This window comes from Scomber scombrus, chromosome 9, assembly GCF_963691925.1.
Source record: "Scomber scombrus chromosome 9, fScoSco1.1, whole genome shotgun sequence".
Taxonomy (NCBI): domain Eukaryota; kingdom Metazoa; phylum Chordata; class Actinopteri; order Scombriformes; family Scombridae; genus Scomber; species Scomber scombrus.
The window spans coordinates 24,233,088-24,250,007 of NC_084978.1; the positions used below are offsets into that span (position 1 = coordinate 24,233,088).

Sequence of the window (16,920 nt, forward strand, 5' to 3'; positions counted from 1 at the left end):
ATGTCAAATGAGGTACAAATGACTGTGGACGTGCATACAGGGCTTTTCCTGGTAGAACTGGAGGCCAGTTCCAAGAAGCAGGTGTACAGTGAGTCCAAGATAAGATCTATTGTATCATCTCAATGTACAGATTTAAAAGGGGTTAACTGTGTTTTTTTCACTCTGTAAAGCTACCTCTTGTAAATAGCCACAAGCTCCATGAGGCAGTTTGCCTCGCTAGTCGTCATTTCTTATGTCGCCTCAAGGTAATTAATTAAGGTTTACCATCCGTGTTTCCACATCCACATTACAGAGACAACTATTTATTAAGAGCAGGCAGAATTGTCTTGAGGGTTTTTCTTGACATTCCATGAACCACAAAGAACTGGCTCTAGTCAGTCATGTCATACTGAATTTTCATACTTGAGAGTAAAGACATTCAGAACAGTAATGCATTAATAAACCTCAACCTCAAAAATAATTGAGCTAAATTAGATAATTAAATCCACAAATACAATACAGTACAATGCATTACAAGGGCTGTCGTAAAGATATCAGGAAAAATAAGAAGATAAAACAAAGAAAAGCTTGTTGACATTCAGTTTGTAGGAATTTCCCCTTTGTACTGGTGAACCAAACATACACTGAAAAGTCATCATAATCTGTTTCAAATTAAACCTGGAATGAGATGTTAGTTCATCGCTTACGTACTAAATTCTGAGCTTCACGACACATTGACATTTTGAACAAAACCACGTCAAGCATGGTGCAACACTTAAAATTATTGTTTATAAAGAAAATGATTTATTCACCCTATCGGCGCTTCAGTCTCCCAGTGCTGCTGTGAAAAAATGATTTTCTGAAAAAACAACAATATGTTAAGTCTTGCGCCCACGCTGGATGTGATGTTGGACAACTGAAAGGTTTTGGTAATTTCCCTTGATGGCTTTAAAATGGGATGCATCATTTGAAAAACTGAAATTTAATCATGTTGAACAGTAACAGTGGCAGTTTGGGTCCTCTCATCATCAATACATAACTGACCCCAAGATACCTATTACATTAAGTCATTTTACCCATAATTTTTTCCAAAAACCTAATGTACTCAGTTTTATGGAACATTAAAGGAACCGTTTGACATTATGAGAAAAAAGCTTATTCACTTTCTTCATGAGAGTAGCTAGCTTTAGCTAGTTAGCTTAGACCTTTCGCTTAGAGTTAGCAAAGACTGGAAGCAGGGGAAAACAGCTAGCCTGATTCTTTCTAAAGGTTCTTAAATAAAAAACGACTATCACCACCTCTATGAAGTTGTTTTTGTATATATTAAACAAATATGTTATGTTAGTGAGTTTTAGAGGCTACCAAGCTAAGCTAAGCGCTCCCTTCCTGGCTATGACTGGTATTTACGTAGCATAAAGACACAAGAGTGCTATCAATCTTTTCTTCTAAGTCATGGCAAGAAAGCAAATAAGCTTATTTCCCAAAATACTGAATTATATTAAAATATATAATATATATTTCAAAAATATAATATATTTGAAATAAACTAAAAATTAGGGAAGTCAACCCGTTTTGCAATATAAACAAAAAAATAGTATTGGCCTAATTCTGAGACAGAGCCCACTTCTTGTACTGCACATATATTTTGTCAAATATTTTTGTTGTTGTTAGTTGCTGTTTTTCCCTCAAACTATGTTCCATACCCGTAGACAGCCATGAGCAAACATGTGATGGACAGAGGGATATGATTAACCTCAAATAAACCTCATTATTTACACTTCTTTCCCTTCATTTTCCCTTTGTCTTCCTGGCAACGAATGAAGTCCCTCACACCGCATTCCTCCGCTAATAAGGACATTCTATCTTCCACTGCTTGCTTTATTGTAGAACACCGCTTCAAAGGACAGATGAGAACAATTTGGTGTTTGAGGGTCTCATCACTTTAGGTTTGGACATCCCTCAAACAGCGTTATGTGAGTAGTCGTGAAAATAAATATTAAAAAGGCACAAAGTCAAAGGGCTGGGTGTTTTTTCGCACTGTGAAAAACAGAAAATGATTTGGGTTTAAATTTAATATCTTAAACATGTTAGGCTTATTTCAACAATTCATGAATGATGGACACAAGACTGCAATAATATGTATCATACATTACGCATAAATTTGATCATAATACAAAAATGAAAACTGTACAAATGTTTGAATGTGAAGTAAGGAACATGTAAGAAGTGGACATAAAAATAAAAATATCAAGATACTACTTTTTATACACTTGGTTTGTAGGTACTTTGAGTCTGACAGCTTCATGTATTCACATATACTGTATGACGCTCTTCAGTCCATGGGCTGCTCCTGCCCGTCTTTGAACTCATTAACTCTAGCCTGGAACAAAATGAAAGAAGATGTAGTTACAGACGGAGTAGAGACACTAGACTGAGTGTTACATTTAATCTGTGCTGACAGACTTCCCTTTCAACATACGACCAATACACAAAATCAAGCAGTCAACCCAGGGTTTCTTCCTGCATCTCACATGAAAGCAATATTACTCCATGTGTGGAAATTGAGGTTCAGTTCTTGCCTGCATTCCTCTGCAGGGAGGTCAGAGCATTGGGTCAGCCGCCAAACAGGAGCGCTGCGGTGGGCCGAGACGAGGGCCCATCAGCAGGGCAGAAGTTACTGACAGCTGACGAAGGAGAATTACTGATGAGCCTCCCTGCTTAGTGTACGAGGCTGCCAGACCACTAAGGATCACTGGCAATCTAATTTTGGTGGTAAATCAACAGAAAATGTGAAAATGTGCATTATTAACTAGCCAAAAATGGGTTGGACTGCGCTCCACTTGCATCTACTTGAAATGAAAATAAATCTGACACTGAGAGACAAGTATAATGATTCAAAGCGATAAGTTCATACTCAGACCATTGCTGATTTTTCTCAGGAAAAGATCATTGACTGGTTTACCACATGAACGATGTACAGTTCACAAAGGCTCACCTGAAACGTGTTGAGAACATGCTGACAAACATCGCTGAGCTCATTCAGACCCCTCCGCAGAGGCTCTGTGGCTGGTGCTCCACCTGAAACAAAAAGCAGACACCAACTGTAAATAATAAAAACAAACAATAACGCACACGCTCTATGGGCCAACCTTTTTTAAGTTTTATTTAGCAGTCAGAGTCTTGATCCAGCTCCTTAAACAGCTATCTAAACCCATGCCCGTCACACTAATGTTTGATTTTGCACATTCAGTTATGTCGAGCGCAGCCATGGTGACGGCTGCCAGGGTTGTTAGAAAGCAAAACCAATAAGGAAAGAAATAGTACTGAAGGGCCAGCTTCACTAAATTAGCAACACACAAGCTCCAATTTGCAACATGAGACAAATATTTCCTCTAACTCATTTGGACGTGTTTTACGAATCAAAATAAACGCCATATTGCTAACCATTGGGTGAATATGCAAGGCCCCTGTAGGATTACCAAATTGTGACAATTATTTGTGAAATGTGTCAAATCATTTGTAATGTTACCAGTGCTCACACATCACTTTTGTGCAGTCCGACCAAACACTCAACCAAAATAAATACAGTGATTTACCAAAAATAAACTACAAACAAATAAAAGCAATAAATAAATGATACAATACTTCCACACTCTCCATTAGAAAGGTATGACATGTTAAACTAACTCAGACAAAATATGGCAACTGCTGACGAAGCTGATCAGTAATCTGTTGAACCGCTGTATCAACAGATTACTGATCAGCTTCGTGGTTCAACAGGAAATGAAAAATGAATATGTTACAAAAGAGATTACACAAGAGCAAAGAGTTGCTGTTGTTTTTTTTGCCAAATTCTTATCATGGATTAAATATTTTTACATAATTAAGAAAATTATCTTTCAACATCATATTACGTTTGTGTATTTTGATAATATGACTGAATGGAGGACAGCCACTCGCCAGTTTTTATGGTCATAGTTTTGTGACAAACATACATATGGAAGCAGAGCTGAATGGAAATGGGGTTTTTTCCTAGTGCCTGAGAGGTAATTATCTTTTGCTGTGATGAAGCCATGAGGAAAGATCCTCCAGGCTTTCTCTAACTTTAAGAAACAAAAACAAGTTGTTGTCTCAGTCTTGCCGAGTCCTTTCATGTGACAAGTCTGCTGTTATCTGATGGCACTTTGTGTAAAGCGGCCGACAGATCATTTATGTAACAAGTGGAATGCTTATCGTTCTCTGAGAAATGGAAGTCAGTCCCTGCCTTACTTATTCGGCTGAGTGGACAAAGTGAATGCACCAGACTCCAATCAACATGTTTACTCTACGACAGAGCTAGAAAATGTTTACTCTCTCCGGCTTTGCTACGCACGTATACACACATAATCGAATGTAAGATGATGGCAAACGGGGGGGGGGGGGGGGGTTTCTCTCACCTCGTGTCTGTATGCGAAAGTTGATCTTGCTCTCGGACGGATGGGTGATGGTGTAGCCACAAAAGTCCACATCCGCACTGATGGAAGACGGGAAAGTGAAGGTGAGATTTTGGATTATCATCAATGTTTGGCTTAAAATGGGTGGAGCTTTGTTAGTATGAATATAATTTTCCCACTATCAACTCATCCCAGCTGACTTAAACCAAAAACACTGGGAACAAAGACAGATCCAATAAATGATTAAAGCCCATTTGGATATGATAATGATTCATATTCCAAAAAAAATGTTCAGCTGTAATGACAGATTAAAAATCAGTCATAACCTTTGTACTTTAAAACATGTCACAAGCGAGGTTAAATGATGTATACATAAAAAGAAAACAGGTCAAGCCCGTGACTAATACATGCCAAGATACATAAGAGTGTAATGCTGCATTGCTCTAAGAAAAGTACTGACTTCTTCATGATCATGTATCGCAGAGAATTTCCCAGTGTATGGTCTTCATCATGCAGCACAAACGTCACACAGCCCTCATCGGCTCCATCAGCCTGGACCTAAAACACAATAGAAACACTTATTATAAGGTCACACATCCAACTCCAGACAGAAACATTTAAGCATTACAGAGATTAGTGAGTGGGAACTATTGTGCATGGCCAATACATGCAATACTTATTATCTAACAGATGTATACTGTCAAGTATCAGTTTCCCATCATTGAGCAGCATGCTGGGAAAAACTGGGGTCTTTGAAAGCACTGCCCCCCAGTGGAGAAACTCTGAATGAGCTATAGACTGAAAGGGAATCCGATGTAAATTAAATCAAGAGAATAGCGCTTCATATCAACTTACGACACGTTATATGTATCGACATCTAAGCTTGTATCAATGAAGACAGCTGGTTTAGAGTTTATTTGTAGTGAAGTAACTGTGTAGTCATTGCTAGCTGGTGTGGCTATCCACGTGAGGAGTTAACAGACAGTGAAAATGCTATAATTAGCTTCCTTTAAACTGCCTGCTTTCTTCTAAACTCAGTTGAAGGACGGTATGGTCATGTAGCTCTGTGTAAAATGAAAAGTAAGTATAGGTTTTCGCTACTTACCATCTCCAGCACTGGTTTCTTTTCGCCTTGTGCTGCCATGCTTTTTCTTTACATGTCCGACTGTCAATAGTAAAAAGTTGTGTGTTTTAGCCCTCAGTGCTGTCTGACAGGCAAGGGGAAGGGCAGCGGGGCTGAGCTGATTCTGGTAGATTGGACCTATGGATTGGACAAACTGAATATAACAAACAGTACAGACATAGCAGCTACTTCTCGGAGACAGTATGGCAAGCAATATGACATGAGCAAGAGCATATCTAATGAAATGTTCAACATATAAACTGACCTGGACAATTTCACAACTGCACGTTCTAATGTACACGACTGTGCAATATCAGTATATATTTACATTTCCAATTTAAAATCCATGCGATAACAATACATAACTCAGGTGTATTATCATTTACCACCAATATTACTCTTATAATATTGGTGGTAATAATGTTACTTTTTTAATTTGATTTGCTACTATTGTTTTACCACGTGTGTACTTACTTTATTATTTATTGTTCTTTATTCTTTCTATTGACTCGCTTTCTGGTTTTTTTGTTGTTGTTTCTTTTTTTTTGCTATAATGCAATAATGCAAATTTCCCTACTTTGGGACTAATAAAGGAATATCTTATCTTATCTTATCTTATCTTATCTTATCTTATCTTATCTTATCTTATCTTATCTTATCTTATCTTATCTTAAATACATATACTAATACTGTATACTATTACATTTATATACAAAAGTCATTCCTGTAAGACTGTGACGAGGGCAATAATACATTGAATTCCGGGACTGCCGTCATAACGTGACGTAGTTATGAAAACATTTGACGATGACACTATATATCAGGAAGTGAAAAAATGTAGTTCAAAAACAAAACAACACAATTGAGTATATAGAGTGATTAGCGTGGTAAGAACTACATTACCCAGCAAGACAGTGGCTCTATTTCCGGTCTGGGTGATTTGCACAAGCAGAAGTCACTCGAAAGGGATTAGCTAGCTTGCTAGCAGCAGAAATCTTTTTAGATGTTGGAATTTGCGGTAAATGAGCTACTCTGAACACCACTGACACACCAAGGTATTTGATTTATGGTTATATATCACTGTGAATCGCGTTGGCTTCGTAGTTAGAGATGATATTTGGTGTTGAGTGCAAACAGCTGCCTGCCTAACGTTAAGTGAAAAACATCATGAGCTAACTAGCTAGCCTGTTGTTTTCCTGTCATCGTTTGTCTGGTTTTCGCTTTCATTTCTGGTTAAAATTAGATCATGCTAGTAGTTAATATGTGATCAATGATACTTTAATTCTAACTCTAACTTTTCTGTTACACACCAAAACTCGTACACTCAACCTTGAGGTTTGCTTCTGATTCGGGGTTAAGGGAAAAGTTAAGGGAAATAATAAGAAATGATTATATTTAACGGCCGATTCTCCTTTTTTTTAACCACTTCCACTCATAAAAGGTGTTAGACACAACCCACTTCCAGGTTTGTGAATCCTTTATTTTGCTGAAGAACACAGAAATGGGGCGACTTCACTGCACTTCACAATATATCAGTTTTGTTGTCCTTTTGTCATGTTTTCACAAATAGAATAAATGTTTCACAAATCTGAAACTGTGTTTTAATGAGTTTTTTGAATCCACTAATGTAGTCCAGATTTGGCATGTGTAAGTGGTTTAGGATGAGGTCTGGATAGGGAGAAAAGCAGTGAAATCACCCTTTTTTCTGTTTTCATTAGCAAAATATCATAAATCTGAAATTTGGGCTGAACAGCATTAAGGCTTTTAATAATATCCAAAACGCCATCACAAAAGTATGTGGTGAAAAAACAGAGAATCACAAACATGTATCTATAACTTCCCTTAACTTCCCCTCAACCCTGTATCGGAAGCTAATTTCAGCATCGCCACCTTACACACAATTTTCATCCCTCTACGGTCTGTAATGTCAAACATTTCAACACAAGCTTTCTCTGTTGAGCAATGTCCTCTTGCCCAAGCTCACTCAGCTGACGACCTGCTCCGGATCATCCAGTAACATCTCTCTGCTCTTGTTCTTGTGTTGTCAGGTAGCACCAGAGTTGAAAGCCGAGCTGTTGCCATGGCAATCCTCTTTGCTGTGGTGGCTCGTGGAACCACTATCCTGGCCAAACATGCGTGGTGTGGAGGAAACTTCCTAGAAGTGACTGAACAGATATTAGCCAAAATTCCCTCAGAGAATAACAAACTGACCTACAGCCATGGCAGGTAGGTGTGTGTGTGTGTGTGTGTGTGTGTGTGTGTGTGTGTGTGTGTGTGTGTGTGTGTGTGTCACTCGCTTACTGCTGTACTCATCCACACACCAGTATCACACGCATGTCGAGCACCCTTATGTTGTGGCTACACCTGTCCGTCAGCCTTTCTCAGTTTGGCAAAGTCTATATAATGTATTAGTACGTACCAGTGGTGGGGTGATCTGTTACATGCATACAGCAATATAAACTACACAGTGGATAAAAACTGTTGCAATTTTTTCTAGAGTGCTATCTAAACTGCCTCTTAACTGATGAAATAGTTGAACTTTATTCTTACTAAACTGGACTCTACATTTCATATCCCTCATTTAATCCCTGCGCTTGTCACTTTCATATATTTCTTCCACTGGACTTTACATTGTACATTGCATTCGATCTCAACTGTTATGTAATTTACCTCACATTTAATTTGTGCACTTATATGCACATATATTTCATACAGTCTTTTGCTCAGTTTTTTAGCACCACTTTGTTTCATCATCATTATTATTATTATTACTCTTGTTCTATTTTTATACTTGTGTTCTGTCTCTTCTATTTTTATTCTTGCATTTTGTCATTTGTGGGAGCGAACACCATGACACATCCTTTGTATGCTGCTTGGCTGATAAACTGATTCTGATTCTGATGAATAATTTATGAAGGCAGACCATTATTTCCCACCGGTTTCCTCAAATGTAAACTTCGTCAACAACAATGACTATGTACACAGGCTTTACATCAGATTTGTAAACGTGTTATGTGATTCCTCTAAAGCTCACTTCATATGTAGCCCTATGGTTGCAAAATTCTGGGAATTTTCAAAGTTTGATACTTTCCATATGAATTAACAGGACTATATGGGAATTAACAAGAATTTACTGGAAATTTACAAAATTGCATGTTAGCCTATAACAGGGAACTTAAATGTAGTTAGAAAAAAACCCATCTTGTAGCATAATCTTGGTTAAACAACCAGATTTAATGCAAGTAGAGTTGAATATCAGCCCCTTTGCAACCCTATGCAGCTCACACTTCTCCCTTTACAAAATGTGCCATTGTAAACAAAAACAAACAATGTAGGAACCATGTTTTGCTAAATATTATTGCCAATAAGAAACAATAACATTAATTTACAACATGATGTTACCTCTATTATTCAGGATGTTTTTCATGTACACTTAAACACATTTAGACTCAACTGTTAAAATGAGAAACCAGTCACTGTCCAAGGACCTGTAATGCCATACAGGACCAAACTCGGCATTGATGTCATCCATATGCTCAGGTCCAGTGTGGACTGTCATGTATGAGCCCAAATGAGAAGCTGTAGATCACTAAACACAGAGCACGCAGAGAGAGGTTGTAAACAAGAATTTACAACCTGAAACAGGAGCACGGAGTCACATGCCTCCAAAGTGCAATGTGAAGTGTTCTCACTCAAGTGTCTTGGCAGTGAAGAGGGTAAAGGATCCCACTAATGTCATTTAGGTTTACACTCCATTTACTACTGTTTACTTCTAGTTAAGGTTTACTCAGACATTTTACAGAGCATGTGATGTTATAAAAACCTATTGCAATAATTGTGCGCTTCCAGCTGCAGTTGTGTTAACACATGTTTATCTTGTCGTTTCAGCTATCTCTTTCATTACATCTGCCATGACAGAATCATATACCTGTGTATCACTGATGATGTAAGTATTGACAGATGTGTTTGGATAAAAAGGCCATCTCTAAATGTGTCATATTTGATGTGCAGGATTTAATATCAGGAGGCACTTTGTTTACTTTATCATTTATTTTATTTAAACATGAACATCTGAATATAAACAAGAGCGTAGAAGAGCATTTGAGCCACTTTGAAAAATCGACACATACAATGACACAGATGCCACATCTGCAACCACTGAAACTGCTGTTAGGACTAATTAGAAAATAATGATGGGAGGGATAGCACAAATCACATTTTTTGACATTAAACTCTAGCAGAAATCGGATATACAAAGTTCACTAGATCTTTTCATCAATACGCAATTACAACTGATACAACTCTTGTGTGTTTAAGGACTTCGAGAGGTCACGTGCATTCAGCTTCCTCAGCGAGGTCAAGAAGCGATTCCAGACAACCTATGGGTCACGAGCACAAACAGCCTTGCCGTACGCCATGAACAGCGAGTTCTCCTCAACGCTGGCAGCTCAGATGGTGAGCATGACAAACGCCTGAGCATATTGAGCAACATTTGTCTTGTGAGGGCTTTGTGACTGCGTTCTTTTTCAAGTTCTGTGGACTTCGGCAGTATGTAAAAAAGACTCAGATTTAAGATGGAATTATGCTGTAGGTTGCAGATGCTTGCAAGATAAAGCAGGCAGCACAACTCCCAAATCTTAACGTTGATACATTTCTTCACGTTTGTTACACAGATGTAGTGGTTTATTTACACTCTCACTGGTGTGAAATTGAATTTGGTTTCCTAATTTCTCCGATGTTTTTGTGGTGCTAAATCAGACAAATGTGACCCCTAGTGGACCTTTATGTTACATCCCCAGTCTGTACAAGTATAAACATGACAAATGGTTCTTAGATCTCATTGTTCTGTCTGTTGTTTTCCATGCAGAAACACCACTCAGACCCACGAGGATCAGATCGCGTCACAGAGACGCAGATGCAAGTGGATGACCTGAAAGGCATTATGGTCCGCAACATAGGTGAGCTTCTCGTCAGTTTCCCTGTTGTTCAGTGATTCCTGATGCACCTCTTTGATAAAGAGCTACAAGATAATAAAGGAATCATTGTCTTTTTGTGTCTTTTTTTTTCATACAGACCTGGTCGCTCAGAGAGGAGAGAAGCTGGAGTTGTTGATCGACAAAACAGAAAATTTAGTTGATTCTGTAAGTCTACCGTCCTGTTTTCTGATGCATGATATTTAGCAGTATGCAGATTTATATTTTGATGATAATCTAGCAAGCTATTCATACAAAGAAATTATCACTGATTTTTCTTTTTTTCTTTCTCTCTGTCCTAAATTTAGTCTGTCACGTTTAAGACCACAAGTCGTAACCTGGCACGTGCCATGTGTATGAAGAACTTGAAGCTGACTATTGTCATTGTGTTGGTGTGTTTGGTGAGTACGGACTGTAAGGGTAACTGGTGACATACATTGTGGTTGTTCTTTACCTAAGTATGGATGATTATTACTTTGACATTTTCACTGCTGAGACATTGCCCATAGTGGAACAAATCTTGAAATCAGAATGTCAAGTTAAAAATGTTATTTCTTCCTCAAATTTACTGAAATTGGCTGCTCATAGCACACACAATATTTTTTATTTAGTAACATAAAATAAATCCCAACATTATTAAGATATTCAGCTTCAATGAGGCTCAGCAGTCCTGTAAAATTCCTAGAATTTACTTCAGTGTTAAGTTACTTAAAACACATTGCACCATTGATCTTCATAAGACCATTGTTTGACAGTGATGGGTGAATTCTCCTGGTGTGTATTTATGTGACACTTAATCAGAAAGTTGTATGACAGATAACTGTTTTTTCCCCCCTCTATGCTCTTTTCAGGTGGTTCTTTACATTATCGTCTCTGCTGCCTGCGGAGGCCTCACCTGGCACTCTTGTGTCAAGAGTGGGGATTAAAGAGAGGGAGATAAAGGAATAAAGGAAGAGGGGGGAGAAGTGCCTGTTCAACTGTGCTAACCAGTGGACACAAAAGGAAATGCAACTTTCCTTGCTTTACTCCTCTAGCTTCGACAACCCTGGAAGACGCATGCTGCTGCTCCTCCTCCGGCCTCCTTCTTTTGCCTCCTCCTTGATAGTGTGCACATTGACTTGCCTTCAGGACAGGGAGTCCCACCTCATACCCACACTAATGGACAGCAGCCATGTGGCCTAAAACTGATGTGGAACAATAATCTTGTCTTAAACTAGTCTGGTACATTCATCCTAGCTCATGCACTTAGTGGCCTGATGTATCAGTTTGTGATACTGTCCTGCACCTATCTGTAATTAACCCATTCAGACTGATACAAGAATGAACCACAAACATAGCAAAGATTACTTTGTTAGTGTCCTGCTTTTCCTTTGATGTCAACAGAGACATATGGGACCTGCAAGTGCAGATCCACCGGTTAGAACTCCCACAATACAGTGTTGGATCCACTGTGTAATCTCTGAAAATGAATATTTGACAAAACTGATGCAGTATACAGTAGGTCTCAAGTGACAAGTGTCTTTAAAAACCCTATTGGTGGGCTCTCTAGAGTAACAAACACAGATCTTGTGATTTCCTTTATGTTTTATCACCAAGCACAGTAGTATCTTCTACAATGTATGTTGTAAAATACAAGATATGATTATACAACAAAGTATTGTAAATTTTGATTGATATTACTAATTCTTAAGATGTAATGCTTGCCTGATTTTGGAGCCAATCTGTTCCTGTGTACCACCTCAAGGCTTTCCTGTCCCTTTTACCTCTCTTAGGATGTTCAGTGTGCCCATATGTTCTCTCTGTTAACTCGATGCACTTTTTACATTGTACATACATTTGCTTCCTGGCATCATATGGTTTATTATCATGTAATTATTTAATTATTGTACATCCAGATTTGAAATAATAAAAATCTGATGCTATCAAATGATTGATCTCTACAGCAGAAAAAACCCCAAAAAAGGCTATGATGACATGTTTTGTTTACCTTTTGAAGTTTAGTCTGATTGTATTGAACTCTTAGACACCTGTATAATTAATACACTTCTATCATTAATTGATCAAAATGAGTTGTTTAAACTAAATGTTTGCTGTGGACGCCAACTCATCACATTATGCCTCTCGGGAGTCAAAGTTCAAGCCAATAACACTGGTTCATCACTTCTGCGGCGCAATTTGAGCTGAAGTCCAACATGACCAGTCTGCTCTTTTGATAAATAGATTGCATTAGGATCCCGGCTGGCTCAGGTCAGATCAGATCAGGAGCCTGAGGAACACTGAGGGAAATAAATACCAGGTGAATAACTGCACCGCGTCAGTAGCGCGCGCGCTCCTGGCGGACCTGCGCGCTCCCGTGACAGGTACGCGATTTCAGTTAAGTGTTAATTTGTTTCAGAGATAAACGTTAAATTACTGTTTACTCCATGTCTTAATTGTCCGACCGGTGGTAAGGTAGTCTTATCTATTCTCTCCAACACCAACTAACTTTTTAAAATAGTTGTGTACCTCAAAGTTTTCCTCCCTGTCAGCATGAATGAACTTTAACGCTCTTGTTTGTTTGATAGCTAACGTTAGCTGTGCCAACATTTTAGCTTGTGTTGGACTTTCGACCGCTGAAATTCATGGTTGAGGCCTCATATAGCGTTAACTTCAGTGGCAGTGATTCAAAACCACTTGTTAATAATTAACTGGAGTATATGAACATACTAGCTTATTCCCTAATATTTTACAGGGCCTGTAGTTATTATCTGTAACGCTAGTTTAAACCATTTATGGACTTGAAAGAAAGAGCATTTTCCTTGCTATTTGTAGCAGCATCCTATGTTTACTCCTGTTCTAATTATAGCGCTAACTGGCTGCAAGAGGCCTCACATGGAGATAATCCGTCAATCAGGTGCAAGGGGCCATTGTTTTGATCAGAAATGTGTGGTACAAATTACCCCATGTGTTAGAGGAGACGGGGACAAATAAACCCAGCAGGATTCATTCACGCTATTTTCTGTCCTCTTAAACTACACACCTTTATGTGACTGTGAACTCTCTTTCATCTGCTTGCCAAATTAATATGACTGCTCATTTTCAAAGCAATTATGTATGGTATGAATTGTACTACTATCTTTTGTAAACAGGGACACCTTATTAAACAATACTACAAAGTACAACACCTCAAACACTTCCCTCAAAAGTTAGTATATAGTTTAATATTAACATATGAATATTAAATAGTTTAGATACATAATTCATGTCGTCCACCTCCTGACACATTGCAGTTTATCCTGAGATACATTTGCACAGCTTCTGACACATCTGACATGCCTGTTTCTCACTAGATGGCCACCACTTTGTCTTGAACACTTTTTTGTAATTTCTTACAGTCCAGACTGAGTAATATTCTGCGTGTTGAAAGGACAGTGCTATGCCATTAAAACCAGTCTCATTGGTATTGTATCCCTGTGCTCTACAGAGGACAGCCTTGTCTCTGTGGTATGTTGGCTGGAATCCCCCAGCTTGACCTGCTGCCCCGCTGCAGTGTGGAGCAGCTCTGTGCCTGGGCGTTTGATGGCTATCCCCGCTACCCATAACAGCCCACTGTGCGATATGTTCAGTCACCCGTGCAAAGGCAAGAAAAAGCCAACCCGAGGCTGTCTGCTTGGTGCCTGAGGGGCTTCAGAAAAAAAGAGTGGGATTGTGCTGTTGATCTCACGCTGAGTTTAAACTTTATTATGCAATTTGAAAGCAGAAAGTTGCATTGAATTACTCTAAAATTCAACAGAGGTCATTTGTGAGACCCCATGAAAAACAAATTGACCTTTTTGATTATTAATCTGAGCCAGATGCAACATTTGAGCCGGCAGAATAGGGATGGGCTGTTGGGATTCTGAAATGACGAGCAGATATAAAATTACCTTCAGGTTCATAGCGTTCAGGGTGTGTAATGTTTAGTTGGCTCCAGTAAGATTCTTGGACTGGAGAATATAGAAGCTCTTTTCTGATTTCTGACAGTGGACACATTCATATTAACACACATTAAACCTGAGATGACACAACTATAAAGTCACTAAATTAGACATTTTACAGGATATAAAATGATCCTTCTTCTTTTTTTTTTTTTAGGAGGTGACATGCATGCTCTATACCATGATTTACATCTAGTCTCCAGTCAAGATTAGACTATAGTTCCCAGGGTCGTGGCCTTGTATAGATTAAGCAGAAATAGCACGGGTCTTAGGGGTCTTAGACTCTGGTGTCAAACCACTGCTGTAGTGTTTGGATCAAGTGTCGGGCTGTTTGTGTACACCATGACGACATGTCATCAGCCAGTGACGTTGTCAGCGGAGAACTTATCAGCTATTCAGACACTGTAATATGTCCTGTTATTGCTAATTGCTAATATTTGGATTGATATTGCAACTGCGATATTATTCTTGTATTTATTATCATTTAAATTGAAAAACATGTTTAAAAAAGTTATGGTATGATTTTTGAGGGCTCTGTACAAAACAAAGATGTTTTCTTCAGTCAATATAGTGTCTTGGCCTGGACATCTCTGCAATATTTACTTTAAAATTGTATTTTGACACATTTTTTCTTGATAAAACAATTACAGTTTAATTGTTCAGCTGTAATTCAAATTTCTGCTTGGTTTCATTTAAAACTGTCAAAGTGTGACGCTCTCCTGCACCGAGGCCTCCCCTCATTCTGCCCCCCTTTTCACTTATCCCGCACTAAAAAGCCGCCTGATCCATTCCCTCATAAAAGAGGGACTTTGGCTGCTTAGCAACCGTGAATGCCAACTCAGCCTGACAGGCTGTGGCCACTCCCCCCCCACCCCTTGCACAGGGTTCGGCAGAGATAAGGTAACATGTTGATTTCTTCGTTTGCTCCCTCTGTAAAGTTTGGGAGTGGAGCTGAGCGCTGTCCTGAGCTGGACCTTGACGTGCCTGCAGCGGGGGAGCCGAGTCACTGCTGATACACTGCTGCAGTAGGCCTGCTGGATGTAGTCACGTTACCTCAGTGAGAGGGGAGGGCAAAAAAGAGAGAGAGGGAGAGAGAAAGAGAAGCTAACACCAGTGCAGGGGGGCACCCTCGTCCACTGTGAACACGAGGAGATAGGAGTGGTGGGACGGGTGCTGTTGATGTGTGGTTGAAGCAGAGTCACACACCATCACCGTCCGCTCAGTCGGCTGGATTTAGTGCTTTGTAAGGAAAGTAGTAATGTGATTGTCTCTGAGAGGGTCAAAATGAGCCATGTGAACCTGCAAAAACTGAATGATCTGTGGAGGCGTTCACTTCTTCACTGCAAATCACTGAAAGAAGAGGACAAGTATGGATGTTCGCACTAGTTGATCCCTTTTTTTTGTCAAAGGTAATTAATACTTTAAATTGTCTTTTTCCTTCATTGGTGTTTCTTTCTGTTGGTTGGTTCAGTGTCTTGTAGCTTGAATGTCATGCTTTATTTTTCCATAAACATTGTCAGGTCATGATTGTCTCAGGTGTGGGCGCACTTTACATAACACACACACACACACACACACACACACACACACACACACACACTCACACACCGGGTCCAGTAATCACTGCTCTGCATCGCTATTTTATGTGGAAATATACTGTAGCGGCCTCAGAGGGGCAGTTCTTACCAAAGTTCAATGTCCACAGCGGTTAGCCAAGCCCATATATTATATTTGAGTGTCCAGATTGCGTTGCACAGGAGAGTAACGTGTGTTGTTTCTCTGCCTCTTAAACAAACCGTGTTATTCATTCAGATTTGGACTGTCGGTCATGTTGACAGAAGCAGAGCTGCTTTGATATTTCTACTCTGTGTCAAAAGTAAGACTGATTTTAATTTTAACATCTGGTAACTATTGTGGCATATTTTTATTTTTCAAAATATTGGTCTTTATTTAGAAATGTGTCTCAGGAAACAAAATATTTTTTGTCTCGGAAGTTTTGTTTTAAATGTATCAAACACAGTTCATTTTATAATAGACTCAATGATTGACTCAAGGATTCTCTGTTGCAGTGTCTGGTTTGAAGGAAAACTCGATATATTTGAGTATGTCATTTGTACGTTTTGTCAAAAATTGTATGTGCATGTGAAAATAGTTGTGAAGGTGTCTGATCATTTGGCTATAAAGAAATAAAACATGTGAATGTAGTTATAGATTTGTGGCCTGCAGCTAGCTTTAGTGCTGTCAGCTCTGTAGTGACTGCAGGTGTGTTTGAGTCTTTAAATAGTCACATCACTCACTTCATTTATTCGTCACCCAAACTATTCACCTGCTGGATTATCTTTTAAAATTGGACAGGAAGAATTCTGTGAAAACCAAGAGAAACCCTGGAGCTCAGACTTTTTTTCGTAAAGTGACATGTTTCCTGATATTTGGTACAGCCTCACTAATCCTGCCCT

The 16,920-nt window shown here is 38.9% G+C and overlaps 3 protein-coding genes across 6 annotated transcripts in view; 2 read left to right on the forward strand and 1 right to left on the reverse strand.

Annotated features, from left to right (window-relative positions):
* Positions 1-1,828: 1,828 nt before the first annotated feature.
* On the reverse strand, positions 1,829-5,600 carry polr1d (RNA polymerase I and III subunit D). 2 transcript variants are annotated; one of them, XM_062425826.1, is made up of 5 exons: positions 5,518-5,600; positions 4,873-4,970; positions 4,416-4,492; positions 2,975-3,057; positions 1,829-2,359 (listed from the first exon to the last, which is right to left on the reverse strand). In XM_062425826.1, the coding sequence occupies exons 1-5, from the start codon at positions 5,554-5,556 to the stop codon at positions 2,312-2,314; spliced, it is 345 nt and encodes a 114-aa protein (XP_062281810.1). In that variant the 5' UTR covers positions 5,557-5,600; the 3' UTR covers positions 1,829-2,311. The 2 variants fall into 2 exon arrangements, with proteins under 2 accessions (XP_062281810.1, XP_062281809.1); XM_062425825.1 differs by lacking the exon at positions 1,829-2,359 and adding an exon at positions 2,366-2,663.
* An 801-nt stretch (positions 5,601-6,401) lies between these two features.
* sybl1 (synaptobrevin-like 1) lies at positions 6,402-12,443 on the forward strand. Its single transcript, XM_062425449.1, has 8 exons — positions 6,402-6,590; positions 7,584-7,761; positions 9,424-9,481; positions 9,853-9,990; positions 10,403-10,493; positions 10,609-10,676; positions 10,817-10,909; positions 11,360-12,443. Exons 2-8 carry the CDS (start codon positions 7,616-7,618, stop codon positions 11,432-11,434), a joined length of 669 nt encoding a protein of 222 aa, XP_062281433.1. The 5' UTR covers positions 6,402-6,590; positions 7,584-7,615; the 3' UTR covers positions 11,435-12,443.
* Positions 12,444-12,745: 302 nt separating this feature from the next.
* The window catches only part of mtus1a (microtubule associated tumor suppressor 1a), a 30,449-nt gene continuing 26,274 nt past the window's right edge, over positions 12,746-16,920 (forward strand). Inside the window, exon 1 of one of the 3 annotated variants that reach the window (XM_062425673.1) lies at positions 12,746-12,868. The gene's annotated coding sequence lies outside the window, so the exon portion shown is untranslated. Of the gene's footprint in view, positions 12,869-15,410; positions 15,874-16,221; positions 16,341-16,920 lie in introns of those variants that run through there. The other 2 variants (XM_062425671.1, XM_062425672.1) reach the window with 2 other exon arrangements.